Source organism: Dermacentor albipictus, chromosome 3 (genome assembly GCF_038994185.2).
Source record: "Dermacentor albipictus isolate Rhodes 1998 colony chromosome 3, USDA_Dalb.pri_finalv2, whole genome shotgun sequence".
NCBI classification, from domain to species: Eukaryota; Metazoa; Arthropoda; class Arachnida; order Ixodida; family Ixodidae; genus Dermacentor; species Dermacentor albipictus.
In genome coordinates, this window is record NC_091823.1 from 19703769 (window position 1) to 19716622 (window position 12854).

At 45.4% G+C, this 12854-nt stretch overlaps 1 protein-coding gene across 4 annotated transcripts in view; it reads right to left on the reverse strand.

The window, feature by feature from the left end:
- Window positions 1-4623: 4623 nt before the first annotated feature.
- LOC139057284 (scavenger receptor class B member 1-like) overlaps window positions 4624-12854 on the reverse strand; it is a 93868-nt gene continuing 85637 nt past the window's right edge. For all 4 annotated transcript variants that reach the window (XM_070535202.1, XM_070535204.1, XM_070535201.1 and 1 more), the window contains 7 exons: window positions 9722-9788; window positions 9465-9637; window positions 8868-8986; window positions 8719-8792; window positions 7997-8048; window positions 7795-7931; window positions 4624-6118 (listed from right to left, as the gene is read on the reverse strand). In XM_070535202.1, coding sequence (XP_070391303.1) covers window positions 5869-6118; window positions 7795-7931; window positions 7997-8048; window positions 8719-8792; window positions 8868-8986; window positions 9465-9637; window positions 9722-9788 — 872 coding nt within the window. In that variant the 3' untranslated portion in view covers window positions 4624-5868. The remainder of the gene's footprint in view (window positions 6119-7794; window positions 7932-7996; window positions 8049-8718; window positions 8793-8867; window positions 8987-9464; window positions 9638-9721; window positions 9789-12854) is intronic.

Below are 12854 nucleotides of genomic sequence, written 5' to 3' on the forward strand. Positions count from 1 at the left end.
ACCATCCGCGCCGCCGTCTCTTAAAACGTAGTCACGTGAGACTTGAAAGCTTTCATTCTTGCGTTTTTACGCAAAACTTATGTAAAATTTATTTTATTGCCCAAATGCATACGTCCTCCACAGGGTCCAATTCTTTTTACCCATACTTGGCACTTACCGCCACAATACATGGAGCCACGAGACGTTCATTTGAGGGATCGTTAGTCGTTTGTGCGCAGGCGCGAGTAGGAACGGGAGCGAGCACGGTGTTAGAAGTGTAGCGTCCTCGATCACCTTGCCCCGGGATTGCCCCGAAACCAAAAAGGTGCGATTTGCACCACGGTGGTGGCGCACTGCGGAGGGTCAACATCGAGGACAAAACTGCACCCCGTGCAGGGTGCTTCCATGCAGCGCCACTTTGCCCCGGGCGCGCAAAACGTGCGCGAACACGCGCGCGCGCACATTTTATTGTTTGCAGGTGCTGAGCCTCCGCAGCAAGCGCTCGAACCTTGTCAAACGGCGTGCTCCGACATACCTGGTTGCAAGCAAACACCAATGGATATTATAATTAATCCTGACGGCCCGTTCCTGACGACCCGTTCAACGAACCTGTCCACTTTCGGTCGCTCTTCACCACATTGTTTTTGGACGATGTCGATCACATTGTACGTCGTCTTCGCTGTCAGACGAACTTGAAGGAAGCTCATCGATTGCGGCAACTACTAGCGCTTCCTTTCTCATTGCCGACATCCCCACTACCTAACTCCGCCAACTCCGTTGGGAGCGCAGCCGGGCCAGAGCGTCTGCGATTCTGCAGTCGGCTGTGCGCGCGCGCGTCGCGCAGTGCTTGCTGGGATTGCACGCCGGCGCACCGCCGATTTTTTCGGCGTGCGAGACGGGGCAAGGAAAACTTCTCCAACAGCAGGGTGCGCTTCCGGTGATCGAGGATGAAAGTGCGCACCAAGGCGCCCCGGTGCGTACCGGTGCAGGTGATCGAGGACGCTATTAGCGTGCACTGTATGAGTTTGTCCCTCAGACATGCCGGCATTGCGGAGTGCGGTCGAGTTTGTTACACTCAGCTGCTGGCTGCGCGCGCGTTGAGGCAGTGGGCACGGACGCCCCATTTCGTGATCGCTGTGTCTGAAGGGGCAAGGTTCTGACTGGTGTTGTGTAAATCGCGGGTCGCTTTCTTTCGTCGCGACGATAGCTTGGATTCTTTTGCGAGCACTTGTAACCGGCAAGTAACATGTAACCGGCAAACGGAGGCCTCAGGAGAGCACCTGAGGTTAAAGCAGGCGGCGCAGGATCTCCAGGGCCCAAGGGCTAGCGGGGGGATCAAAGCTGGACGCAGGGCGGCTCGAGGGTAATGCGGTCGCGGAGGCTGATAGCTTGCCAGCCCCAACCCACGGACCAGTCCGGCTTCTAGCTGTGGTGTCCTGGAGGCGCCGTCAATAATGCGAAATAATAACAGGTTGTTACAATTAGTAGCAAACACTATAGAATAAGTGTAGTTACATCCAGCCGCCAACTTGTGACGCAAAGTTCAGCACTACGTACCGTGCCCCGACCGCGACTTCTGCAACACCAGTAAGAACTTTGCCTCTGAAGGTACGTCGGACAGGCTTTCTCGCGCCTGTGGCGCTGGTGCTGAGTCAGACATCGTCACCGGCGGCCTTTCAACCACTTCCGTTCAACCGCGGTTGCTAAGGCGCTTTGCCTTCTAGATTTTCAATATATGCGGCCCAGGCTCTACTACGGTCGCTGATGCTCCCACATAAACATCTGTGATGTTATTTACTAGGTAAATCGCCGCAAGGCGCGAGAAAGCTACGCTCCGCCACGACTGACTTAGCACGCTGCTTCAGCTAACGCCGGCAGCCAGCGAAGAAAGCGGACCCCCCTCCGCAATGTTGGCACGCCTAGGGACAAAAGCCTACAACACGCGCTAAGCCAACGCTAAGCAGCCTCCTCCGAAGTACCTAGGGAGAGCCATATATTCAAAGAGCAAAAACCCCCAGATTTTCTCCCTCGCGCCCGCTCTTACTCGCGCCTGCGCACAAACGATTGGCGATCCCTCAATGAACGTCTTGTCATGGCGCCGGCTGAGGAGAAGTCCACTACCGCCCGCTTGACAGGGGCAGAACACCATAACAGGGGTACTCTACTAGTTATTCCTCACCGGGCGTCTAAGGCGAAGTGGTCTTGATGAGAGTGCACTAAATATGTGTGGTCTAAGTGAGGCGCGTAGCCAGGATATTTTCTCGGGTGTGAGGGTTAGGTTCCATCATTCCCGGTTAAGTTTCCCATGTCTTGCATAATAAAGTATTAACTTGAGCAAGCCCTTGGTCCTGAAAGCATGTACCATGCTGTACTTGTCTAGGGTGGGCGTTCGAATGATATGCACCTTTGTACCTTTGTTCATAGGCGACGTGCCAGGCATGAAAGGGAGCAGGGTGCCGTCTGGAAAATTTTCGGGGAGAGCTGAAGCCCCGACACCCTCCCCCCACCGGTTACATCATTGGCACCATGAGAAGGCGTACAGCATATTGGCATTCTGCTTAAATTTAGTATACCGCATTCACAAACGCACAGAACACCACCATGGTACACGCGCGGTTACGAATTTTAGCAGTCAATTCTAAGCTAATTACATGCGGTGAGTGCATGGGCAATGCAGATTTGGTAACATGATTACTCCCCTTCCTTATTATCTACTGTTACAAGCGCCAAAAATTTTGTAGTCATATCCCTAGCAGCACCACTGCGATTACCGACTGCAGTAGACGACATAATTGGTGGATGCGTTCGTTCTCCAGTTTTTAGATAAAAAATTCAGTTGGGCAATTAAAATGTACAACGCCCTCTCCCGAGTCTCTAATTTAGAAAGCAAGAGCAAGGCGATTTTCATTAGAGCAGCTTGTTCTTGGCTGACTGTGCAGTACATATTTCCTTGCCCCCCCCCCCTCATCTTTTTCAATTTGCTAATCATGTCTAACCTTATTTTCAATTATTTTACACAAAAGTTTTGTAAAGTTTATTTTATTGCTGAAATGCATTAGTTCACAGTGTCGAATTCCTTTTGCTCACTCAGTACACTTATCAAAAAGCCTTGTAGAAGCATGAATGGTCAATGTGGCTTTCTGGATCAGCATGTCCTGCCACCAATTCCAAGTCAGAAATGGGATATCTGGTGAAGCTCTTGAAAATACTTCTAAGCCATAGCCTACAAAGTCTTATTTGTGTACTGGATGAGATTGCCAATTTAAAGTAACAGTAAAAGCAATAATTAACTTACAATTTATTGTTAGTATGGCATTCCAAAATAGAATATGCATGATCGTTGCCTAGAACAGATGGGCAAAAAGAGGACATAAAAATGAGAGAGAAGTGGCAGCACCACTTTGGAAATGGACAATTCACAATGGCCTCCTGCTGATAAAAATCTCAACAATGTGTCAATAGCAGCCAGTATATAATATTGATAAGGCAAATAATATTGCACTTTAGCATGAAATAAAATGCAACTTGAGCAATTTTCTATTTTCCTGCAGGATTCACTGTTGCTATCTCTCTACAAGTCCAGGAGCCACTAAAACCTAAATCCAGTTTAGCTTTGTCCTAATAAAATATGCTGATGCCGTCTACTAAGGTTGCCAGAGAACAGTATCCTATTTTGAATGATAACAGACCTACATCAATCAACACTATAAGCTTCGGTCATATGGGCGGGGCCTCCCCTTTTTTCTAACGTTGTATCCGACTATAGCTAATGCTGGCCGTCCGATGCATCCAACCAAGCTCTGCCCATGAACAGAGCACATGTGCTCCTGCATTCTAGCATGTTAGTGTGCAGTCAGGTCAGATGTTGGATACATGTACCTCAAGATGAGCAGTGCATCTGCCAGCACGAAATCGCAGCATCTCCTGCTCAACATTGCTTCCTCCAACTGCTAGGCTATGTGCTACGGTGCTGCTTTGACATGCAGTGTTTCAGCTCTGGTTGCCCATAGATATACAACATGTCCTGGTTGACTGAATGTTGGTGAGCCTTTTGCAAAGCATAGCGTCGGGCTGTCTCACACACTGCAAGATTCCCATATTAGGTGGCTCCCTCTGTTCTCAGGTTATTTGAATGGAAAGGGAGAGATGCTTTCTATCACAATTTTCAAAATGTCTGTCACCTCTGCAGGGGTCACAGATGAAACAGCACTTCATGTAGCACATTTGTGCTGTCTTTGATGAGAACAACCTTATGGAGAATTTTAACGTACTGAAGCAATGCTGCTTGCCATTTTGGAGCAACTTCTGTGATAGTGAAGTTTGACATAAACCAGGCACATTATTCTCGACTTTATTACCATATGGTAACAGAGTTTTACAGTACTAATGTTTCATGCAACTATATTAATCAGCTAGTGCACTGAAATACTTGTTGGTAGCACACTCCCATATGTTTATGGTACTGAAAACTTACCTGGTACACTGCGCAACATCACCCTTCTGTAGCGACATATGCAGCTTCTTGACCTAGTGGCAATGACCCACTTGGCAATGGTATTTAGGCATACATACTTCTCTGAAGCCATAAGCAATCAATGAAGTATTCTTGTGAGAATACATTGCTTTGCAACATGGAAAGCTTGATGTGGTGCAGAATGTTTATTTTTCTAGGTTCACAATTCACACTCTGAAAAACTTATGGACTATCACAGATGTAAAAACAGGAAATCCTAGAGGTTGCTTCTGGAATGTGGCTGAAGTATCAACAGAAACAACTCATCAATAAAAAAAAAACAAGTTATGAGCACTGCTATATGGCTGCTTGTCTGTGTGGAAAGAAAAAAAAAAGGACAGGACAGAAAAATGTATGTACATAACTCAAAAAATCTCAACCTAAATAGTTGGTGAATTTGTCAAGTCCAAGGTTTTTTGGCCCGTTTGTAGTGTACAGAACCTCATACACAGAAGAGCTAAATAGCTTGACATCAGCCTTATTTCTACAGTTCCCACATAGATTTTTGCTTTAACTGAGTGACTTTCACACTGACAAAGCACAATACACATATTTACATAAGTCTGACATGTTCACATGAATAAGTTGAAGGTTCTGTTAAGGCTTGTAAGTCACAACAAACAACTACATATGGCAGGATAACATAACCAAATGTACCAGACTACCTTTTAGACATTCCCGCCTTTCCCAAATAAAGTTTAATACATTCAAGTATCCCCACAAGACCCAGCATAAAGTTGATCTAAGCATGTCAGAGGATTGTATAAATAGGCCGCAGACTAATTTGTACTTGATGCAAGGCACAGATGTAAAGCCATATGACCCCTCAGCATATAAACAGTCTTCTCACACTTACATTTGGAGCACACACATCACTCATTTATTAAAGAGACATTTTCATTTATGAAACCTATGCCATATCATTTGACATACTTAAGAAAGCACATGATATGGGAACAGTTAAGCAGTTACTCACATGCATTGTACAAAAACCTATATGCCCATGACCATCAAAATGGACTGCAAAGAAATGCAAGTGTAAAAATGACAGTTCCATTTGGTTCCCAGAGAGCATTGCTTGCTGTGCATGCAGAGTATACAAAATATGGCATTTTTGTAACACTGCTGCAGCAGCATAACATCTTGCCTGAACTCTTACTTCTTGCTTTGGCAGCAGTCCTGTTCAAGGCACAGCACGGCACGCACAAAAGTTATTACAAGGTGTGTAAAATGTAGGAGGGAACTATGTACATAATTTGTCACAGTTTCATGGTGATTCACTGTGAAATCAATTAGGACATGGTACCTCTACGGTCCACTGAAGAGCAAGAGTATTATGTACAAGAAATATCTTGCAGTCTAAGAGTGACAGGCAGTCACGTCTTGTAGATGTCAATATCGGCGGGTGCAGATGGCTCAGAAGTCCTCCTGGTGTTCTTGAGCTCATTGATGAAGTTGTTACGCACTGCTGTGATCCCAAATGAGTTGGGCAGACAGTCAAGGCCGTTCTGCAGAATTCGCTCCACCTTGGTCGGAAACATGTCAGTGCCAGTCGCATCCCCAGACTTCTTTACATCTATAGCAATGGGCTGCACTTTGGTGATCTCCCTCCTTGTTACCCTTGGCCTGGAACAAAGAAACAAGAACATTACTAAGGTATTTACTTGAAGTGGTCATTATAGTGCAAAGTGGCTTCATTATAGAGAGGCAAACAAAACATTGGTGCTGGTTTCTAGCCCCTTCTTGGGTTTTTACCATCACTCTAAGACAGCAACATATTCCTTCAATGGGGGCATGGTGGAAATGCATGCTGCCGCAGCTGAAAAGAAAAGTACACCAAAGCTTTGTTCTATATGACATTACATTCACATCAACCCACAGAACGTGTACTTCACAGTGCCACAGGAATGCTTTCAACGCTTCAGCGGAAGGGAATAGATTGACTCCCAGGTTTCCACAGATGTGAACATCAGCAACTGTCCAGTCCGATCCAACCATCAACGCTACGTTGATGATTGTTTATGCATAATCAAGCACTGTGCTTTGAAAGCTTTTGCCACGCATCTAAACAATCAAGCAGATTCCATTCAGTTCACGGTTGAGATGGAGAAAGACCAGAAGCTGCCTTTTTGGATGTGTTGGTGAAAAGAAGCGATAGTGCACTTTCTTTCAGTGCTTTCAGAAAGAGTACACACACTGCCCAGTACCTGAATTTCTTGTCTATGCATCCTGACGCTCATGAGAGGTCAGTAGTTGCCTCCCTGTTGGGCTGTGTGAACCGCATTTTCACGAAACCTGAAGGCCTAAATTTCGTTGTGCAGACAATCCAGAAAGATCTTTTGACAAGCGGTTACCCCCCTGCATTCATGAATGCTGTGGAACACCATTTGTTAAACCCTTTCCAAGCTAGCAGTGCCCCTCCAAAGAAACGCACTTCCATTCCTTACGTGCCCAGGATAAGCAAGACCTTATCACGAATGCTGCATACATATGATGTTGAGGTGGCTCACGTTCCTGTGTGCAAACTGAGACATGCGCTCGTTAGTGGGAAGGGCAGGCTGTTGAAAGAAGCCTTTCCTGGCGTTGTTTACAAGATCCCCTGAGTGGATTGCGATTGCGTCTACATAGGGGGGACAATGGGCAACTTTAAACAGCAGCTACGCCAACATCAAAACGATGTGGATAAGAGAAGAGTGGTTTCAAATGCTTTGGAAGAGCACACAGCAATGACTATGCACAAAATTGACTGGATGAAATCTAGTCGAATTGGCCAGGAAAGAAACTGGATTTCACATTTGTACCTGGTGTCTCTCGAAATACAATCAACAGAACACATGCTCAATTGAAACAAAGGGACCCTCCCCCCGTCTTACGCGCAGTGCTTGCGCCACATGTTAAAACCTATTTAAATAGGCACTTCAACCTTTTTCGCCCCATTGTGAACAAGGCTTTCGTATGGAAGCTGGAACGTGTTGTCTTTTAATAAGTTTTACTTCTTCGGTATACGTCTTTCTTTGTCGTGATCAATTTAGTCTTGTGAATGCTACAGAAAAATGAAATTCAGTTTGTAGACATATTAAGCTCTTTACTCTTTACTTATTGTCATGCCCTTGGTTCTTCTGAAGCTCTTTGTTTGTGTCACATTATTTTGCAGGCGATATATAGAAGACATGAACAAGTTGTTTGAAAATGAGGGCCATCTAAGAATTTGCAAACATCACTGTCTTTGTCAGCGCTTAAAGCAGAATTAGCAATGAGTGAAGAATGTTAAGGCAGTGCTTTATATTAGGTGAAATTTGCACCTGAACAGCAGGAACGTTGAAGCAGCCAGTAGCAGTGAGCTGATGACAATGAGGCCAACAGAGCCCCACTGAGAGTACTCGGGCAGTTGAACAATGGTCTTCAGCAACTTGACAGTGCCATCCCTCGCTTCAACACGCTGCAAGCAGACAAGTAGTTGAAGTTTTGCTTCACCATCATAAAATCAAAAGCAGGCAGGCTTACCGTTTCTTGCCAAAAGAGTGGCAGCACACCTTCTGCAACTCGAGAAAAGGGCCTGTAATAAAGATAAATTTATTGCTATAGTAACATATTTCTGGAAAGGGATGAACTTGTCTTCAAGTTCTTTCCTTGGTGATGTAGGGACTCTTAATAGGATTTCTTTCTGATAATAATAAGGCTTGCCCTTCAAGTCTTCATACTTTTATGCAGGGGCAGTGCAAGAATTCTTATTTTGAGGGCAGAGCAAGATTCTCAATTTTTGTAGGGGTTGCAGGAGGGAACTCGATCACTAATCAGCACTTCGTGGTGGTATGAAGGTGGCAATTGGATGACAGAACAAAATTTGGGGGGGGGGGGCAGATGCTCACGCTCACCCCCTTTATAGCCGCTCTGATTTTGTACTGCCTGGCGCCGTGCCATGGATGTTGTCAGATTTTTGCACAGGATTGCACAGTATCTTGAAAGCCAATACACTCCATGCTCGACACTGCTTAATGCTGGGAAGTGTGCAAGTGCTGAAGTAGGTTGAGGCATGAGATTCGCGCTTGAGATTGCCACAGTTCAGAAGCCCACACAATCATCACGACTGTAGGCTGGTTTTGTAAAATAGTATTTTGCATCACTGCATCAGGTTGACTTATGCAGGTGCCATGGACATGGTTAGAGCAGCGATATTAGCAGGCATTCTAGCACTTGCAAATAAACAAGAGAAATTGTTAGCATACCCAAGACCAAACACTCGCTCCAAGACGACGCTCACTTGTATCCGACCTCGAACATTAACGGTCACACCAAGTGTCTGCAGTGAGAATTAAGGTAAAAGGATATTTGTTTTTACTCCATAAAATTTGATATCGCCAATACCATAACTTACAGGTTCAATGTGGAAGAAGAACTGATGTCTTTTGGGATCTGGGTTCATGCCATCAACGTCAGCTCGATAGGATGAGTCGGCATACAAGAAATGAGGAAATGAAAGCACAAGTGGAGCACCTGCACAAAATACATAGTGCCATCAGCACGCAATAAAAATATCTTCTGTGAACTGTAACGGCATAAATGCAACTTCTCTTACATTTTCTTCCATACCATACCAAAAATATACCATATTTGCGCGAACGTAAAACGAGATTGCTTTAAGGGTTATTAGTTCGAAGAAGCACTTTGTAACATAATATATTATATATTTACATCATGTTATTTCCACACGCACTCACTTATTTCAACTTATTGGTGCACATACAATTGCTGCATTTACTGCACATTCACATTACAAACACGATTAAGAGAACTCTAACGAAAATGTAATTGTCAAAGTGGTTATACAATGAACATGTATTGTATGCTTCATGTTTCAGAGAGAAGGCACAAGGAATGGGCCTTTAAAGTGCTGTACCAGTTGGGCTGCAATGAAGAACGTTGGAGCAAAATAATGAAATGTGACAGCGAGTTAATAAAGCCAAATACATGCCTTGCTTGCAAGGACCAAGGTTTGCTCCCCCGTCAGGCAATGTTCTGCCAGCAGCGAAGCATTCATTCTCACTTCGCAGTTGCCCACTGTCAAATGCTGTGGGCCCAGCTATGAAGCGCTTCACTTTCAAGCCCTTGAATGATTCGTAGCCTACATTTTCTGTTGGGATTGACCTGGAGGTTCAAAACAAAATTTTCATAGCATAATTAGTGTTAAAACATAATATATAGAAGTGGTAAAAAATTAAAGGTAGAAACCTGCAAATGTCCGGGATGAAGACAACTTGTTCATTGCTCTTTGACAGGGGTGGCCGAATATGTCCAACTGGAAAATTTTAAAAAGAAAAATCACAATGATGTATTAAGGCATTTACACACTGGACATTCTACGTGACTGTTTATTTAAGCTAGGGTTGTAGGGCTTCAAGACCACATGCAGTGACACCATAACTTTATTCAATGCTGCTACACTAATCCAAATTGATCAACTGAGCGCGAAGAGATTTTTTTTTTGCCTGAAGGGCAAAGCATCGAAAGTGGTAACAAAGTACCATTGGCATAGCCAGAATTTTCTTTTTGGGGAGGGGGCACCGACTTGACTGGGTACATGAGGGGGAGGAGGGGCTGGGCAGGCCACATACTAACACAGAAGTTTCAGGGCTTGCTCTTGCACCCACAGCATACGGTGCCAGGTGCGCGATATAATTTTATCGTGCTTGGTCTTAATCATCACAGCAAAAATTCGCCTGGAGTGTCCTTGGTGGACACTTTGGCAAAATTTGGAGGACACTTAATCTTTGCCTTTAAGAGTGGAATGCGATAGCGTTCAAGGACCCCTTACTGTTTTTCACGCTTCCTGATAACTGCAGCTTATGTAACCATAATGTTTATCGGGAAGTGCTGGCTGCGAACGCTATGCAGGAAGGCGAGCTTTCTAGTAGAAACGCGGCCTCTTGCATGCGTGGCTCAATCTCCTGTTATAGTTTTGCACTTTTAATATTTCAGTCTGAGAAGGGCTAACATAAAGGACATGTGCTGTCGGTGTTTCTCTTTTTCGTTACATTTATTTGTCTGTGGACTGCCGTTCTGAAGATTCCGAGGAATAACTTTGTAAAGAATGAAAGACAACGTATGAGCAACTTTGATGGTAGAGAAGTGGTTGGGTATGCCTGGTTCGGAATTCGGTTCGAAATTCCTATTGCCGAAGCGACGCCCAACGCCGACGCGGGACACGGGCTTCTTAACGCTATCGCCTTAATATAAACCTTCCGCGATCGGGCCGGCAGACTAGATCTGTGAGTCCCATCGTGGGATTAGCCGGGTGCGCGTTTTATCGCGTTTCGCTGGACCAAATAAAAGTTTATTCACTCATTCACTCACTCTAGTAAAATTACGAAAGTTCTAACTTTCTCATCTTTATTCGATTCTCAGCAGCGGCGGCCGCATTATCTGAATCGACTGCTGTGCAATAGCGGTTGCGTGTCGTACTTGCTTTTAGTGCACGTTAATTAAAGAACTGCACGCCGCAAAACTAATCAGAAGCTACTAACCCTCCCCGTCACGACTTTGCAAAGTCATTGCCAGGTTGTGGCTGTGGGTCGTAAAATAGTTTTTTTACAGCTTTATTTATTTCCTTTCCTTGTCTTTGTTGGCTTTTTCATTCCCTACTCACGTTGACGCGCGTCGCCAATCACAGCGCGCTGCATGCTGAAAAAAATGTTGGCAACCCGCGGCGCAAGTGCATGGAAGCACGTGCCAGGCTGGATAAAAATGCGCCCTATGTCACTTTCTACAGCAAGTCCCTAAAATAAATCCAACTTCACATTGATCCTTGGCTATCACCTTCCTGCGCCATGGAAGGAAAGTTTGTTTCATACATGACCTTTCGCACTGCATGATCGGAGGCTATGGGTATTTGATTCCCGCAACACAAGTGGGACGGTCCACGCTATGCTACGTCGACCATCCGATCTAATCCCAGATAGTGTATTGCTCTCACTCCAGTTTGCATTTCGGAAAATCGTGCTGCGTCTCAATCCACCCTTTTCTGCAGCAGTGAATTCGCTGCCGCTCCCACGAAGCGATCGAGTTGTGCTTGCATGCCGGGTCGACGCGCAGCTATATACATATATGGGGGACCTTAATGAAGGAAAAATGAGACGTCCACCAAACCGCCGGATGTTTCTTTTTTCTTTTTTTTTTAAATACGAGGCTTTTCTTTCGAGGAACCGGTATGGGTATTCCTTTGTAGCAGTTGCTATGATTGGGTGGACGTCTCATTTTTCCTTTATTAATTACTTCTCCACGCGGGTTTCCGCAGAACTATTACGTCAAATATAGGGAGCCTGTTTCGTCATGATGTGATTGCAGTCGTGTAAGCGCAATTGCATCAATGCCACGAAGACCGGGAGTTCAAGACATTGGTCCAAGCACGGGCGCCGTCGGGAGCGAGGCGGTAGAATCTACGAGTTCATGCTAACGGCCCCTCCTGCTGCTATGACAACCCTCGGAAACTGCGTCGTTGCAAAGTCTCCCTGCACAGCAGGTGGCGTTGAGAAGGCTTGCCAGTGCACGATTTGCAAGCAAAAATGTACCATGCAGTTAAGAGCCCTTGGAGCATCGTAATAAGCTGCATTTTAAACGCCGAGCCGTCCGTCGACGATGAGCATATATACCCACATTATGCAACGGATATTTCCCGCTTATAAACGACTTACATGCGAAAATGACGCCTGATGCATCCATTTCTTGTAGGAAATGTCCTGTCACGTGACTGCACTGGACCTGTGTTGTACACTCTATAGTGCCAGCACTGACAATTGACGGAGTTGCCCGGTTAATCTCAAAGCTGTCTTTTCAGATTGCCGACGTTGAAAAAACTTTATAATACGTAATGCGCTCTATATAGAGCATGGATTGTAAAAATAATAAAGGAAACACTTTAAATGTCTGCGGACATACTTATATGTCACCCCTATAGAAAACTATCATTCATTTGAAAAGAAAACAGGAAAATCCACCAGATTGTAAGATTGCACTGCTGACCGCACGCCCGAAGCACAATAAATGACATACGCAACCAACGACCCATATGCCGCACGAAGCTTGTGCGCCATTGTTAGCCTGTGCCCACTCTAGCGTTGTATATATGTACCTGAACTATCTATCCGCGATAATCTAATGGTAACTTCGATTGTTCGCCTCCATCCCCCGAAGCATAGTCGGGCAGATCCTGCGGCGTTCCACGAACTCGGAGGTAGAGGAAAAGCGCGCAAGCCGAATGTGTGACTCGCTCTCGGAGGAGGAAATGGCAGATGCATAACCACGGGACTACTGCCAATGTCCGACGTTTCGCCTATCCAAAGCTCACGGCGCTGGCGGGAAAACCGGC